Source organism: Mus pahari, chromosome 12 (genome assembly GCF_900095145.1).
Source record: "Mus pahari chromosome 12, PAHARI_EIJ_v1.1, whole genome shotgun sequence".
Classification (NCBI taxonomy): Eukaryota; Metazoa; Chordata; class Mammalia; order Rodentia; family Muridae; genus Mus; species Mus pahari.
The window spans coordinates 367,778-385,099 of record NC_034601.1 but is presented as its reverse complement, the minus strand read 5'-3'; the positions used below and the strand labels follow the sequence as shown (position 1 = coordinate 385,099).

Here is a 17,322-nt window from a genome sequence, read left to right as displayed (position 1 = left end):
ACAACTTGACAAAACTGTCCTGATCTCCACACAAGCACTGTGGCATAGATGCACACACACACACACAAGTACTCCTTTTTTTTTTTTTTCTCAAGAAACAACCACCAAAAGAAAAAAAGAAGTTATATAATTGCATACATCAGAAGTAATTCACATACACTTAATTGAAACCCAAATAACACCCCCCTTCCAAAGTGGGAAGTCCTCAGTGGATGCTCACCTTGCGTTGCGGGTATGTTGCCATTCAGCAGTGGTCTTAGTCCAACTTAGAACCATATGAACTTGATGAAAATAAACAGGTTTAAATCTCAACACAATTTTGCCATCATATTCTGATGAGTCTTAATTAAATCTTAGAGCAAAGCTAATAGTTGTTGGAAACATTTTTCGGAAAAAAAGTTTGTATAGAAATATATGTCAGTCAATTAAGATTTTTCTTTTTCTTTTAAATAAGGACAATTTCCAAGGATCAATTTGAAAAGAAGAAAAATGATACTTTAGATCCTGAACCGTGAGTATACACGCACTCGTGCGCACGCGCGTGTGCGCACACACACACACACCTTTTGTTGTTTGTTTTTCTATTCTTCTTTCCTTTGTTTGTTTTTGAGACAGGTTCTCTCTTTGTGTCTCTGGTTATCCTAAATTCACAGACCCTAAATCACCTTTGCCTTGAAGAGTGCTGGGATTAAAAGTGTGCATTACTATACCTGGCTTTTTTTTACCTTGAGTCTTAGATGAGGAAAGTTATTACCTGTGATTAGATTATGGGATAATAAAAGTGGGGTTTCTTTTGGGAAGTTATCTAAAACTCAAAGTAGATTTCTCTAACATATTCTCCTATTGCTGGATTTTAATAGTGATAAAATTATGTGGGTGTTTTAGTTATTTTCGGACATCCCGAGAGTCTGGTCATAGGCATCTTTAAGGACTGCTCAGGGTTGGTTACTCTGTAACAAACAGAGGCAGTAACTTGAAGTGCTAATATCATCCCAGAGAAATTCCAAAATGAAAACATCACCATCTAAAAATCCACCATCTAAAAATCTGTCTTTTGCCACTGCCTTCACTCAGGAGCATGCTTCATTTGCAGATGTTGATGTCTGTCTAATGGCTTTTAGAGCTCAGGACAGGTCTGAACCTAGCAGTACTTTGTTCTCTTGGCTCCAAATCTCCCAGATCCAGAGAGGTCAAGTGCTATAATGGAATATGCTGACTCTCCATCCATGCTACATTTCCTTCAGGAAGGTTCCTTCTCTGTCCTTTCTGATACCCAGGGACAGGATTGTAAACTATGTAATGAATGCTGGTGTGTGTGTGTGTGTGTGTGTGTGTGTGTGTGTGCGCGCGCGCGCGTGCGTGCGCGACCACACACACTTAGACCTTTAGTGTTTTGTTTCTGAGTCTCCCTGTTGTGTTGTCATGTTGCTGTCATCCCCCAACCCCCATGTTAATGATGTATTTTATATGTATCGTTTGCCTAAATTAAATGTATCTGTATACAGGACATGAGTGCCTGGTGCCCTTAGTGGCTAAAATGGGGTGTCAGAGTTACAGCTGGCTATGTTTATTGGGAGGAGGTGAACTTGGGTCCAGTGTTCTTCACCCCTGAACCATCTCTCCAGCCCCTTTTGTGTGGGTTTAAGTTTCTTTTTGTAGCAACAGATGAATGCAGACAGCAAGAGGCACAGTGTCCTTGGTTCCATAGGTGAAGGCTTGGCTCCATAGGTGAAAGCTTAGTTCCATAGGTGAAGGCTTTTAATTTACCATTGGCACAGCAGGGTCACCATTGGGGTTGGCCTCCTGGAGTCCATGATTCTTACCTAAGAGCAGGTGCTAGAGAGAAGGACATAATATTCTTAACATAAAGGGAGGAAGGAACACAAGATACTCAAAACATACATGCCACAGGATTGATTGGCCAGTCAAGCCCGAGTGTAAAGATCTACTCCCGTGGGATGTGGTGATAGGGGCACAAAGACAGAATCAAAAGTGTAGGAAGACCGCCTCTACAGCAGGATGTGGCGGTACTCCCCCTACTCCCTACAGTGGAGAAGCTGGGGCAGAGTGGCTAGCTAAGACCCTGTTCCTACAGAAAGAGAGGGAAGGTGGGAGGGAGGGAGACCCCAAATGAGACCCCTAGACCATTTGAATGGGATTGTGTGGGAAACATGAAGCATAAGATTTCAGTCTCCGGTCTCTAGGAACTCCTGGGGAGATTCAGATGCAACCTAGGCAAGAAGTCAGAGTTCAACTAAAGCTGGACCTGTTGGAGATAGAAGAAGCAATACTGTGAGGTAGAAGGCTCCATAGTAAATGGAGCGTCATGGAGGGAATTGTCACTGACACATAACAGTTTTGATATTTCTTTTCCTGACAATGGCAGGAAGAATTGAATGGGCTATCTGTAGAAATAGGGTGATTCTTGTCAAGAGAGTTATTTCACCTCAGCATGGAAGCCAACCAAGCTCACTTCAGAAATTGGTGATGCACTTGGTTGATGGGGTATAGCACTGGAGGGATGGAGTGAAGACCATGAATGACCAAGTAGTATATGAGGAGGCGACCTCACCATGACTTTAGCTGGTTGTCACAACCAAGTAATGCTGCCACAGTGTTCCATGTGGGTCCTCTTTCTAAAGAGAACAGCAGCAAGGAGGCTAATTAGGACACACCATAGCTAGATGGTTATATAGCAGGTGTGTGTCAGGATGAAGGGACAAGAAGAAACTAGGCATTATCAAGAGCTTGGCTCAAGGAAACTGGGATGCTTTCTGGTGCCCTAAATCTTCCTGCAATATGGATTTCAGTAGCAGTGAGACAGTAAACTCAAAAGCAAAAGGTTTTACCCTGGATGGCTTGGTGTTGAGGGTTCCTGTTGGAGACTGCTCTTGATGATAAGAATGCCCTTGGAGGGGGCTAGTGAGATGGCTCAGTGGTTAAGAGCACTGACTGCTCTTCGAAAGGTCCTGAGTTCAAATCCCAGCAACCACATGGTAGCTCACAACCATCTGTAATGAGATCTGACACCTTCTTCTGGTGAGTCTGAAGACAGCTACAGTGTATTTACATATAATATTAAATAAATCTTGGGGGGGGGGAAGAATGCTCTTGGAGGTGGCTGTAGCTAAATTGTATAAGTGGTACCAGGAGACTGGGTTTACTCAGAGAAGCTTATCCACTTTCTGTTAGCATCAGTGCCTTCTGCCACCAACTCAGCAGATATTTCCTGTGCTTCAGGCCAACGAGAGCTGCTATCATCTAGCGACTTTCTTTCTTTCTTTTTTTTTTATTAGATTTATTTATTTATTATATGTAAGTACACTGTAACTGTCTTCAGACACTCTAGAAGCGGGAGTCAGATCTTGTTACGGATGATTATGAGCCACCATGTGGTTGCTGGGATTTGAACTCTGGACCTTCGGAAGAGCAGTCGGGTGCTCTTACCCACTGAGCCATCTCACCAGCCCGCGACTTTTCTTTCTGTAGCTTTTGGGTGGGTCGGTGGGGGTCTGAAAATTAGAAGCATATATTTATAACACTGAAAATACTTTTTAGGTACTTGAAATTTACATAGAGAAAGAATAGGGTTTTTTTGTTGTTGTTTGTTTTGTTTTGTTTGGTTTTTCGAGACAGGGTTTCTCTGTATAGCCCTTGGCTGTCCTGGAACTCACTTTGTAGACCAGGCTGGCCTCAAACTCAGAAATCCGCCTGCCTCTGCCTCCCGAGTGCTGGGGAAAGAATAGGTCTTAAAAGGGCATAGTAATATTAAGTTTTATTCTTTTTTTTTTTAATTTTTTTATTTTTTTAAAGATTTATTTATTTATTATATTTAAGTACACTGTAGCTATCTTCAGATACTCCAGAAGAGGGCGTCAGCTCTTTTTCCGGATGGTTGTGAGCCACCATGTGGTTGCTGGGATTTGAACTCCAGACTTCAGAAGAGCAGTCGGGTGCTCTTACCTGCTGAGCCATCTCACCAGCCCAGGTAGCACACAGCTTTAATCCCAGCAGAGGCAGGCTGATCTCTGTGAGATTGAGGACCAACCTGATCTACAAAGTGAGTTCAGGACAGCCAAGGTTCTGTTACACAGAGAACCCCTGTCTGAAAAACAAACAAACCAAAGTTTTGGGAGCCAGCAAGATTGCTCAATGGATAAAGGCACTTGCTGTGGAAATGGGGCAACCCAATTTCAATCCCAAGAATCCAAATAATCTTGGATCAAGTCCAGGCCGGACTACATGGCTAGACCTCTTTTTCTCCAAAGAAAAAAAAGTGGGGGGCCAGTTTCTTCCCTAATAAAATTAACTAATGTAGGTCACTGTGTAAAACACATATGGGTTACATGCATGATGTCAGAACTCCTAACACAACTCAGACAACTGTGTGTGCCATACATACGAGCTCCTTTTGGAGACGGTGGCTTTGTGGCTCCTGGTGTATAATTTGGTTTTCTTGTCTCTAGTTTTGTTGACTGCAAAGAATGTGGCCGGAAGATGCATCAGATTTGTGTTCTACACTATGACATCATTTGGCCTTCAGGGTGCGTGGTTTGTGGTCTCTGGGAAGAGGGAGCAGCTGTGTACAAGTCATGGGGGAGGTGGCTGTGCTCCCTAGTCTTGTTCCTTGTCAGCAAGTATTCAGCAATTAAGGGAGGTGGCAGTTGGTTCTAAATTTAAGTCTTGTATTTGCCTGCTTTACAAATTGCAGACTCCAAGCCAGTCTGTCTCCTCACTCTTCACAATGATGTGATTTCAGCTGCCAACAAAGTATTTCAGTGCTGCATTTTACTGGTTTGGCAACATCCACTGTTGAGTATAATCTGATCACACCCATTATTTATTGTGCAGATTTGTGTGTGACAACTGCTTGAAGAAAACTGGCAGACCTCGGAAAGAAAACAAATTCAGTGCTAAGAGTAAGTTTACTGAAGATTTCTGTTTCCTGAATTGTGTACTTTGAACCTCTTTAACGTCTCCTTTCTTTTTTTTGTAACCTCTCGATGTGAGGGAGTGATTAGCAGTTCTCATGTGTAAGTTTCTCTAGTGCTTTGTATATGTTTTCATTGGAGTCATTCAGCTTGATCCATTTATGATCAGTTCATGTTTTCAATAACAGTTAAGAAAGCTTAGAAAGTAGATTACAGAAATATACTAAGAGAACATTTGTTGCCAGATCCTTCTCAAGTAGCTCAGAACCAAGAGCCCTATCCAGGAAGGACACTGTCACAGGCTTTTGGGAGCTGTTTTTGGTTTTGAGCTGCAGGCTGTCTCCTGTGGGGACAAGGCTTGCTGTCTTGCAGTGTATGGGTGAGAATGGAGAGAATATCCTTCAAGAATTTCAGCAAGAATGGTGGTCTTCTGAGACCCTTTGGGCCTATATCTGTGCTTGTCAGAATAGTCACTCAGTCCTGAAGGCAGTAAGCAGTCCTTGTGTAATGCTAGATTACTGCCCTGGAGTCCTAAGCTCCATTTTAGACTGCAAGTGAGCCTTTGACTGGGCCAAGGGTGTATCATGTTCCTTGTTGTTAGAGGTCTTCACATTAGTTCTGGAGTCATAGGTAATGTGCCTGTTGGCGTCCGTGAGATAGTTCACCCTCCACAGAGGAGACTTCTGCTCAGCCTAGGCCAGGCCAGGGCCTGTTCCACAAGCTTCTGCAGAGGTACCCAGGACTTGAGGCAAAAGGCATGAATCCAGTGTCCTCAGTTCTGTCAGATTCTGGCCATCTTTGTGGCACACCTGTCCCTTACTATTAGAAATGGACAGAGAAGCTGACGAGAAGCAAAGTACCTAAGTCCTACATCTGCTTTTCCTTCACAAGACACACTGATGTCACAGGATGGCACTCATGTTCTTACAAAACAACTATTAGTCCTTGAAAGTAGCAGAAGTGAAATAGTCGCAGCAGCTCTGCCTAATCCTGTTCATTCGGAACTCTTTTAGGGCTGCAGACCACACGATTGGGAAACCACTTGGAAGACCGAGTGAATAAGTTTTTGCGGCGCCAGAATCACCCTGAAGCTGGGGAGGTTTTTGTCAGAGTGGTGGCCAGCTCAGACAAGACTGTGGAGGTCAAGCCGGGAATGAAGTCAAGGTTTGTGTTCTTTCTTCCTGTCCTAAACTGTAACTAGACCCTACCCTGTCTCTGTAGGACTCAGGCGGCCTTTATACAGAAGCTTTGTGGCAGCTAGCATGTGACTTTCTTTTCTGAATCCCAGTTTATTAGCAGAGATGTCACTCCCTTCCCTAAGAAACAGGACCAGGAAGAGCTGCCACACTGCTCTGAAACTGCTATGGCTGTTGTTGCAGGAGGTTGCCAGGCCTTGAGCTCTTCCACAGAGCAGGCTTAGCTCAGGAGCAGTTGGAACACAACACTTGTAAACACCAGGTTTGCTTGTTTCAGGTTTGTGGATTCTGGAGAAATGTCTGAATCTTTCCCGTATCGTACCAAAGCACTCTTCGCTTTTGAGGAGATCGATGGAGTCGATGTGTGCTTTTTTGGGATGCATGTGCAAGAATACGGCTCTGATTGCCCCCCACCAAATACAAGGTAGTCTTCCATCTTACTTCTGAATGTATCTTTTAGCCCTATTTTGTAAGATCAAGGCTCGGGTATCTTAGAGCTGTATATTTTGGTGCTAGATTAAGATAAAGCCATAGTTAACTGACTTAACCAGTTAGTTTTTGTTTTGTTTTGTTGTGTTGTTACTGATGCTGTTTGTTTGTTTGTTCCCGTAAACTCTTAGGGGAGGAAGGGTCCTGGTAGTAGTGTTGCATGATTTTTTTGTGTGTGTAGCCTCAGTCTTGTTTTGTCTCACCAAGATAGTCACCTGGGAGCCAAGGTAGCAACAGTTAGATGCCCTGCTCAAACTAACTGCCTCTGGACCAGAGTTAGTTTTAGTCTGGACTTTGGGTGAATGGGGCAAAGAAGTGGATTTTCCTAAGTTGCCCTCCCCAGGGTGGGGGGTAAGTTTCCATATCTTTTGTTGAACAGCAGAATATTATTAGTTCTGTTTCCTTAGTTTTCAGTTGGGCTGTGATTAGAGTTTTTCACATCCTGTTACATGGCCTGTGACTACTATCAAGCCCTATTTCTGGGGACTTTTAGGTGTTGGTGTTTGTTTTCAATCTTGAGGAGTACCTGAAGTTAAAAATAAAAATGACACCCCTGCCTATCCTCCACAGGCGTGTATACATATCTTATCTGGACAGTATTCATTTTTTCCGGCCCCGCTGCCTCCGGACAGCTGTTTACCATGAGATCCTCATTGGATATCTAGAGTATGTGAAGAAGTTGGGGTGAGTCTGGATTATTCAGAATCAATAGAAACAGTTTTGTCTATTTCGTGAAGGGTTTCTCATTTAGTTTTATGTGTTTTATTCTAACATACCAAGGTTGGTTCAGAAGTTTGCTGAGGTTCCCATGTGTCCAGAGCACAATGTCTACTCTGCCTTTGCTTGCTTTTCCTTTTCTTTCCACTTTATTGAAGCATAATCTTCATATCATGCTCATTGCCTGTTTCAGGTCTTGGAGTCGATGGGTTTAGTGTTGTTGTTAACTGGTGTAACTATTCCCGTTAGTCAGTCTCCAAGCACCCTCACTCCCACACAGAGCCCTGTGCCCTCTTGCTGCTACTGCCTGTCCCGCCCCTGCTCACAGACGACCATTCATCAGCTTTGTGTCTGCACATTTCTCTTTTTTGGTCTTTTATTAGAATTGGCAATCATGATTCAATACGCAGTGTTTCTGTTTATATACCACACTTCTCACATTTTTTTTTTCCCAAACTGAAAGGGTTTGCTTAAGCGTCTTACAGAGTAGCTAAGATTTGTTTGACATGAATTACCTGCCTGAGCTGCCTTTCCAGTGCACAGGAGGAGGAAGTAAGGAGGAAACTGGGGTCCCACATCCCTTAACTCTGCCCCGCCAGGCTCAGCTCCATGCGTTTCTGAGAGTAAAGTGCTCAGAACTGAATCTAGGGTTGAATTTGCAAGTGATGAAGATAACGCCTCCACTCCCACCCCATTCACATACTGGTTTGTTGCCCAAGTATTTTATAAGAATTACACTAGCATTATGGTCGTGTCTTTTATTTTTGTCTGTCCTCATATTTATTTCTGTCCTTTCTTTAGTTCCTTAAGTTCATTAAGTTAAGTCACTTAAGTTCTTAAGCTACAGTTCATCAAAAGTAGATCTGAATTCACTGACACTTCTGTTTGGCTTTCTTCGTATGTATCCTATAGGTATGTGACAGGACACATTTGGGCCTGTCCCCCAAGTGAAGGAGATGACTATATCTTTCATTGCCACCCTCCTGACCAGAAAATCCCCAAACCAAAACGACTACAGGAGTGGTACAAGAAGATGCTGGACAAAGCGTTCGCAGAGAGGATCATTAACGACTATAAGGTAACCCTGCTGAAGTAGGGTGCTGGCCTTGTCGCGGCTGGTTGACATATATTGTATATTTTCTTCTGGCACTGTGCTTTATCATTATGATTGCTTACAATAAATAGAAAGCAAGAGCCTGGAAGCATCTGGTGAAGCTGCAGAATCCACTGTGGGCCTTTCAGGCAGTACCCCCAGGCACCTCACTCCACCTCTGTTCTGCTTCCTCCCAGGACATCTTCAAACAAGCGAACGAAGACAGACTCACGAGTGCCAAGGAGTTGCCCTATTTTGAAGGCGATTTCTGGCCTAATGTGTTGGAAGAAAGCATTAAGGAACTAGAACAAGAAGAAGAAGAGAGGAAAAAAGAAGAGAGTACTGCAGCGAGTGAGACTCCTGAGGTACAGCCCCTACTAGAGCTGTGCCAACAGAGTGGCAGGCTGCACAGTATACGCTTGCTGCTATTTCTGTGGTGATGTTCTCATTCACATACATAGAATATCACCAGCAATGATAAGCAGATGTGATGTCTCTGTACAAGAGATATACTTCCTAGGGGCCTAGTGGTTCGACCTGGAGAGTAGAGGAGAGAAGTAATGTCTTATTGGAGCCAGAAAAGTACATGGAGGAAGGTGGAATTGACTTGCTAATATTCTGGAAGTTACTGCCACTGAACTGCTGGCCTTGTGCTAAACCTTATGGCAGCTCATTTTGTGTTGCCTTTTTCCCCTCCCCCCCTTTCTTAATTTGTTGACTGTTTGCTGTCTGTACTACCAGGGAGTACAGAGTGAACTAAACAAGACCTTATTCTGCTACAACAGGTATCTTACACTAGGAGAGGAGGACTAGGAAGGGACTAGATGGCTGCCTAGTGTGTTTTCAGGTGATGTGTAACTCTAAGAAGAAAGGAGCTTAGCTAGGCGGTGGTGGCGCACGCCTTTAATCCCAGCACTTGGGAGGCAGAAGCAGGCAGATTTCTGAGTTTGAGGCCAACCTGGTCTACAAAGCGAGTTCCAGGACAGCCAGGGCTACACAGAGAAACCCTGTCTTGAGAAAAACAAAAAACAAAAAAAACAAGAAGAATGGAGTTTAAGGTAAAGAAGACAGCAGGAGGTCTGGGGTGACTTTTGAAACAGTGACATAGGGATTCCATGTGAGTTATGGGGATGGGGTCTTCAGGGGAGTGGAGGAAGTGTGCTGTATTGAAGATCACAAGGCACTGTGTGAGCTGACCATAGTATGTAGTGGTTATGGTTGTAGATTTGGTAGGTGGGCACAGTTAATTCTGTGGAGGATGTTGGGCATATGAGAAGTCATGAATTAAGTAGTGTCTTATGTGAAGCTGGAACATTCTTTGATGAGAGAGAAGCAAGGAGTGGGCTGCAATGATGCCTGCAGTGCCTCCAAAGGACGTGATTGAGATTGGGCTCCAGCAGGGCTAGGAGTGCTGGCAGCATGTGGCAGTACCTGAAGCATCAGGTCAGCATGCAGACTCAGTGCACACATGATTGTTGAGTGGTAGCAACATGCCAAGCACTGGGCACACTGAGTTAATGTCTTCAAAAAAAAAAAAAAAGACAGCTTTATCAGAGAAAGCACAGGCTAGAAGAAACAAGTTTGCATCCCTGGTGCTTCCCAAGAGCGCCCAAACTGTCACCGTTGTCCAACTTTCTCCCACTGGTTGATCATCCTTTCACCTTCTCAGGAACTTGACTGGTCCTCACCACAGTTTGGTTTCTTAGTTACTGCAAAATGGTTCAGAAGGAAACTGGAGAAGAGGGGCCATGTTCAACCTGGCCTTAAAAGAACAATTTGTCTGGGCTTATAAAGGACGGCAGTGGTGGCATCACTTGAGGAAGTGGAATGGGGCCCAGCTTTAGGAGTCCCTGGTGTAACAGCACAGCAGAGCACAGGAACAGCCCTGCTACCAAGGGGGAAAGGACTCAGAGGAAATACAAAACAAGCAGAGCCATCCAGGGCGGCCTCTGGCTTGGTGTCAGTCACTGTCCAGAGGACCTGTCTTGTGCCTAAGCTGGTCGTCACTGGGTACCCAAGGGCTTAGTATGTGTTAGGGAAAGTGCTGACAAGCCCATCTGCTGTTGTTTGTGTGCAGTTAGATGCTGAGGGCAAGGACCTGCCTTCCTCAAGGATAGCCACGACCTTTTAGCGGGGTTAACTTTATGGCCAATGCTTTATAAGGGGATGCTACTTTGCCATTACAAATAAGATTCTCTGGGGTAAGAAATGGAGTAGAGGAAGTAGGGGCAGAGTGCTTAGTCGAAACATACTACTATACATGTATAAAATTCTCAAACAGGTAAAAAATAAGATTTGGAATTTCAAGTTAGTAGAAATAGAGGATTGTTTATGGTGGTATTAAGTAGGGAAGACAGGACACCATATCATGTATTCAACCACAGTTTTGGGGAAGACTGGGGTCACAAGCACAGGAAAAACTCTACTGGAAAAATAACCGAGGTGCATTGCACCAGATGATGAAAATAATTTTCTTCTCTTTTTTTTCTTATTGGTGTGTGTGTGGGTGTGTGTAATGGGGTCTCTCTTTGTGGCTTCGGCTGGCCTAAAGTCAGCTATCGGCTTGTTTCCTGAGTGCTCGGGTTATTTGTTTCTTTGTTTGTTTGCTTGCTTGCTTGCTTGCTTGTTTTTCAAGACAGGGTTTCTCTGTATAGCCCGGCTGTCCTGGAACTCACTCTGTAGACCAGGCTGACCTCGAACTCAGAAATTCGCCTGCCTCTGTCTCCCGAGTGCTGGGATTAAAGATGTGTGCCACCATTGTCCAGCTTGAGTGCTAGAATAAAAGGCATATACCACTATCCCCACTCCATTGCTTTAGAACATTGATGTGAAGCCAGATGTGGTGGCCTACACTTTTAGTTCTAGCACTTGGGAGATAGAGGTAGGCAGATGCTCTTGAATTCAAGACCATCATGATCTATCTGCACAGTGAGTTAGATATACTGAAACCCTGTCTCAAAAGAAATTCCAAATAAAATTTACTTGAGGCCCATCAAAATGGGTCTACTAAGAGTACCTGCTGCATGTGTGATGGCCTAGGATCCCCATGGTAGAAGAGAATACTTCTCCCTAAAAAAATGCTGTCTGACCTCTGTATGGACACTGTGGCACACTCACAAATACACACACATGCATGCACATTTTTATTTTAAATATTTTGACTCAAGAACCTGAGGCAGGAGCGTGATGAGTTTGAAACCTAGGTAATATAGCATCTGTTAAAGAAATTATATTATAGGGCTGGCGAGATGGCTCAGTGGTTAAGAGCACCGACTGTTCTTCCAAAGGTCCTGAGTTCAAATCCCAGCAACCACATGGTGGCTCACAACCATCCATAATGAAANCTGATGCCCTCTTCTGAAGTGTCTGAAGACAGCTACAGTGTACTTACATTAATTAAATAAATAAATAAATAAATAAATAAATAAATAAATAAATAAATAAAATTATATTATAGAGCTGAGGGTATACTTTATACTTCAGTGGTAGAGCACATGCTTAGCATGTATAAGGCTCTAGGTTCCATGGTGGCACACGCCTTTAATCCCAGCACTCCGGGAGGCAGAGGCAGGCGGATTTCTGAGTTCGAGGCCAGCCTGGTCTACAAAGTGAGTTCCAGGACAGCCAGAGCTATACAGAGAAACCCTGTCTCGAAGAAAAAAAAAAAAAAAGAACCCAAAGAATATTTCTGGATCAGATTAGCTTTTCTATATTGTATTCTAAGTGGGTGACACTCAAGTTCTTTTCATAGTAGGATCATTGGAGTACTTGAATTAGGGAATGAGTGAGTCCCTTTTAGATCTCAGCTAAGTCTAATGAATGCAGTAACAACAGTAATGAAAGTAGTAACAACAGCTTGCAATACAAGCTTAGACATGCTCTCAGACAAGCATTATCCGAGTGTAGGTATTGAGTGGGAAAGATCTTCCTGGTGCTGCCTCCCATTTACACTTTCCCCATGTCTTCTGAATATTTATATAAATAAACAGGTTTTCTCAAAGCAAAGGACCAGGTCCTGAGCATGCAGGATGGAACACTCCTGCCAGTGGAATTATGTATGGGGAGTGGTAGAAAACTTCTTCTGTTGCTTAGATTGCAAATTAATGTCCTGGAGAAGTTACTGGATGTACAGGTGCTATGGCTAGGCTGGGAGGATTCCATTCTTAGCCCTCTGGAAATAGCATGTGGCCCAGGTGCATATGAGGACTGTGGAACCCCATAGGCTAGGAAATGGGTGTTGGTCTGACAGCTTTCCATGTGGTTGCAGGGCAGTCAGGGTGACAGCAAAAATGCCAAGAAAAAGAACAACAAGAAGACCAACAAAAACAAAAGCAGCATTAGCCGCGCCAACAAGAAGAAGCCCAGCATGCCCAATGTTTCCAACGACCTGTCACAGAAGCTGTATGCCACCATGGAGAAGCACAAGGAGGTAGTGCATAGGCTGGTGGGGGTTCTGAGGGTCTTCAGTACCTAGAGAAACAATGGGCACCTGCCTGTGGGGTTGGGCTTTCCTGCACAAGTCCATAGGAAGAGGTGGAACAGTATTCTGTTAATAATATTTGGCTTTTTATCAGTTAAATTACATCCCAGGAAATCAGAACCTCAAGCGGTCCCTGGGTTTTCTTATCCTCCTGTTCCACAGGAAGATGCGGCCTACACTCAGCATGCTGCCTGCTTCTCTGTGGGGTTAATAAGCCTCCTCCTTTCAGGTATTCTTTGTGATTCATCTGCATGCTGGGCCTGTTATCAGCACTCAGCCCCCCATCGTGGACCCGGATCCACTGCTTAGCTGTGACCTCATGGATGGGCGTGATGCCTTCCTCACCCTGGCCAGAGACAAGCACTGGGAATTCTCTTCCTTACGCCGCTCCAAATGGTCCACTCTGTGCATGCTGGTGGAGCTGCACACACAGGGCCAGGACCGCTTTGTCTATACCTGCAATGAGTGCAAACACCATGTGGAAACACGCTGGCACTGCACTGTGTGTGAGGTAAGCCCTACCACCTACCTCCTGGCCTTCTCCCATATGCAGCATTGTCCCCTACAGTATCGGGAGTGGATGCAGGTGCTGGCATCTGTGTACAACATTGTTTGTGCTATTCCTCCCAGGATGAGGAGTGGCACCCCTGTAGTCATTCTTATTAATCTGTGCTCCTGTCCACCACAGCTACAGGTTATATACCGAGGCAGCCTGACTGTAAAGCGCTCTGTAAATCAGGGATTCCGGTGTATTTCTCTCTCTAGCCTTGCTAAGTGATTAAGGATGCCTTGACCCTGCTGGCAGGTTGGCACTTTGATCAGGTCCAATGGCAGGATCACAGAACGTGGTTAGAAGACTTGATGTAAGCCACTGGTATTCTCACTGCCCCCTGCCCTATGGATAGCTTTCTTCACTCTAGTAGAGCTTGTCCTGGGCAGGTCAAAGGTTGCCTGACCCTTCCTTCTTTGCCTACCTTTGAATTCTTGTTCCCTGTTGTCATTGGTCGTATCCCCTCTTATTTCCTCTCCATTTTCCGTTTTACACACACACACGCACGCACGCACACACACACACACACACACACACACACACCTTTCTCAATCCTCTTTCTGCTTTCCTGGTTTTAGGATTTTGTGTGTGCTTTTCTCAGCCTATCCATAGGACTTCATCTTCAGATGTATTCTGTGGGTGGATGTGAGTGTATTATTTGTATTATTTGTGAGTAAGCATATTTGTATGTATGAGCAGAGGCCAGAGGAGAATTACTCTATAGCTCTTTACCTAATTTCCTTAAGAAAAGAAATGTCGCCGGGCAGTGGTGGCACACACCTTTGATCCCAGCGCTTGGGAAGCAGAGGCAGGCGGATTTCTGAGTTCCAGGACAAACGGGGGGGGGGGTGGCTACACAGAGAAACCCTGTCTCGAAAAACAAAAAGATAAAAGAAAGAAACTCAGGTCCTCATAGTTGACCATCTAGTCCTCTTCCCTACTGAGCTGTCTCCCGAGCTCCTGCCCTTCAGGTTTAATGCTTCCTTTTTAGTGTCTGGGATCAGGTATCTCTAAGCCACTAGGGCTTCTGATGTTGGGGAAGGATCATTTCTCCTAATGTCTCACAAGTCCCCTGACAGTGCTTGGTGGAAATGGCCCCAGTGTTCTTAGTCCTTGCTGTTAAGTCTCAAGTTCTAAGTCTTGATACTTTTCCTAAAGCACATGAAATAAAGAAGGAAGGGACCCATTGATTACTGCTCAAGACTTGGTCTTACAATGTGCTCTTGCCTAAGGGTATCTCTCATGCTGGGCCTGTGCTGATGATGGTCTCTTCCTTTTGTCTACAGGACTATGACCTTTGTATCAATTGCTACAACACAAAGAGCCACACCCATAAGATGGTGAAGTGGGGGCTAGGCCTAGATGATGAGGGCAGCAGTCAGGGTGAGCCACAGTCCAAGAGCCCCCAGGAATCCCGGCGTCTCAGCATCCAGCGCTGCATCCAGTCCCTGGTGCATGCCTGCCAGTGTCGCAATGCCAACTGCTCGCTGCCATCTTGCCAGAAGATGAAGCGAGTCGTGCAGCACACCAAGGGCTGCAAGCGCAAGACTAATGGAGGATGCCCAGTGTGCAAGCAGCTCATTGCTCTTTGCTGCTACCATGCCAAACACTGCCAAGAAAATAAATGCCCTGTGCCCTTCTGCCTCAACATCAAACACAAGCTCCGCCAGCAGCAGATCCAGCATCGCCTGCAGCAGGCTCAGCTCATGCGCCGGCGAATGGCAACCATGAACACCCGCAATGTGCCTCAGCAGAGTTTGCCTTCTCCTACCTCAGCACCACCCGGGACTCCTACACAGCAGCCCAGCACACCCCAAACACCACAGCCCCCAGCCCAGCCTCAGCCTTCACCTGTTAACATGTCACCAGCTGGCTTCCCTAATGTAGCCCGGACTCAGCCCCCCACAATAGTGTCTGCTGGGAAGCCTACCAACCAGGTGCCAGCTCCCCCACCCCCTGCCCAGCCCCCACCTGCAGCAGTAGAAGCAGCCCGGCAAATTGAACGTGAGGCCCAGCAGCAGCAGCACCTATACCGAGCAAACATCAACAATGGCATGCCCCCAGGGCGTGCAGGTATGGGGACCCCAGGAAGCCAAATGGCTCCTGTGGGCCTGAATGTGCCCCGCCCCAACCAAGTCAGTGGGCCTGTCATGTCTAGCATGCCACCTGGGCAGTGGCAGCAGGCACCCATCCCTCAGCAGCAGCCGATGCCAGGCATGCCCAGGCCTGTAATGTCCATGCAGGCCCAGGCAGCCGTGGCTGGGCCACGGATGCCCAATGTGCAGCCACCCAGGAGCATCTCGCCAAGTGCCCTGCAAGACCTGCTTCGGACCCTAAAGTCACCCAGCTCTCCTCAACAGCAGCAGCAGGTGCTGAACATCCTCAAATCAAACCCACAGCTAATGGCAGCTTTCATCAAACAGCGCACAGCCAAGTATGTGGCTAATCAGCCTGGCATGCAGCCCCAGCCCGGACTTCAATCCCAGCCTGGTATGCAGCCCCAGCCTGGCATGCACCAGCAGCCTAGCTTGCAAAATCTGAACGCAATGCAAGCTGGTGTGCCACGGCCTGGTGTGCCTCCACCACAACCGGCAATGGGAGGCCTGAACCCCCAGGGACAGGCTCTGAACATCATGAACCCAGGACACAACCCCAACATGGCAAACATGAATCCACAGTACCGAGAAATGGTGAGGAGACAGCTGCTACAGCACCAACAACAGCAGCAGCAGCAGCAACAGCAGCAGCAACAACAACAACAAAACAGTGCCAGCTTGGCCGGGGGCATGGCAGGACACAACCAGTTCCAGCAGCCACAAGGACCTGGAGGCTATGCCCCAGCCATGCAGCAGCAACGCATGCAACAGCACCTCCCCATCCAGGGCAGCTCCATGGGCCAGATGGCTGCTCCAATGGGACAACTTGGCCAGATGGGGCAGCCTGGGCTAGGGGCAGACAGCACCCCTAATATCCAGCAGGCCCTGCAGCAACGGATTCTGCAGCAGCAGCAGATGAAGCAACAAATTGGGTCACCAGGCCAGCCGAACCCCATGAGCCCCCAGCAGCACATGCTCTCAGGACAGCCGCAGGCCTCACATCTCCCTGGCCAGCAGATTGCCACATCCCTTAGTAACCAGGTGCGGTCTCCAGCCCCTGTGCAGTCTCCAAGGCCCCAGTCCCAGCCTCCACATTCCAGCCCGTCACCACGGATACAGCCCCAGCCTTCACCACACCATGTTTCACCCCAGACTGGTTCCCCTCACCCCGGACTCGCAGTCACCATGGCCAGCTCCATGGATCAGGGACACCTGGGGAACCCTGAACAGAGTGCAATGCTCCCCCAGCTGAATACCCCCAACAGGAGCGCACTGTCCAGTGAACTGTCCCTGGTTGGTGACACCACGGGAGACACGCTAGAAAAGTTTGTGGAGGGTTTGTAGCATTATGAGAGCATTGGGTGTTTGTTTTTTTTTTGTTTTGTTTTTGTTTTGTTTGGGAGATTTGGGTTTTTTTTTTTCTTTTTCTTTTTTCTTTTTGTTGTTTTTGGGTTTTTGTTTTTTGTTTTTTGTTTTGTTTTTCTCCTCCCCCTCCCTTTTCATGTTTTTGGACTTTTTGTACTGAAAATCCAGGCATTTGGGCTCTTTTTATTAAGCCTAGATGGGACTGTGACTCCCAAGCATGGAAGGGCAGATTGATGTTTAAAGAAACAATACAAAGAATATATTTTTTGTTAAGTACCAGTTGATTTAAATATCTGGTGTCTCTTTCTCTCTGCTTTTTTTTTTTTCTCTCTCTCTCTCTCTCTCTTTTTTTTTTTTTTTTTTTTTTTTTTTTTTGGGGGTTGGGGGGTTGTTTGGACTCTTTTT

The 17,322-nt window shown here is 46.0% G+C and overlaps 1 protein-coding gene across 2 annotated transcripts in view; it reads left to right on the top strand.

Annotated features, from left to right (window-relative positions):
- Crebbp (CREB binding protein) overlaps window positions 1-16,986 on the top strand; it is a 130,136-nt gene extending 113,150 nt beyond the window's left edge. For both annotated transcript variants that reach the window (XM_021209977.2, XM_029544586.1), the window contains exons 21-31: window positions 455-511; window positions 4,467-4,544; window positions 4,852-4,919; window positions 5,945-6,095; window positions 6,405-6,551; window positions 7,187-7,300; window positions 8,246-8,411; window positions 8,624-8,791; window positions 12,694-12,855; window positions 13,136-13,417; window positions 14,743-16,986. In XM_021209977.2, coding sequence (XP_021065636.1) covers window positions 455-511; window positions 4,467-4,544; window positions 4,852-4,919; window positions 5,945-6,095; window positions 6,405-6,551; window positions 7,187-7,300; window positions 8,246-8,411; window positions 8,624-8,791; window positions 12,694-12,855; window positions 13,136-13,417; window positions 14,743-16,896 — 3,547 coding nt within the window. In that variant the 3' untranslated portion in view covers window positions 16,897-16,986. The remainder of the gene's footprint in view (window positions 1-454; window positions 512-4,466; window positions 4,545-4,851; window positions 4,920-5,944; window positions 6,096-6,404; window positions 6,552-7,186; window positions 7,301-8,245; window positions 8,412-8,623; window positions 8,792-12,693; window positions 12,856-13,135; window positions 13,418-14,742) is intronic.
- The last annotated feature ends 336 nt before the right edge of the window (window positions 16,987-17,322 follow it).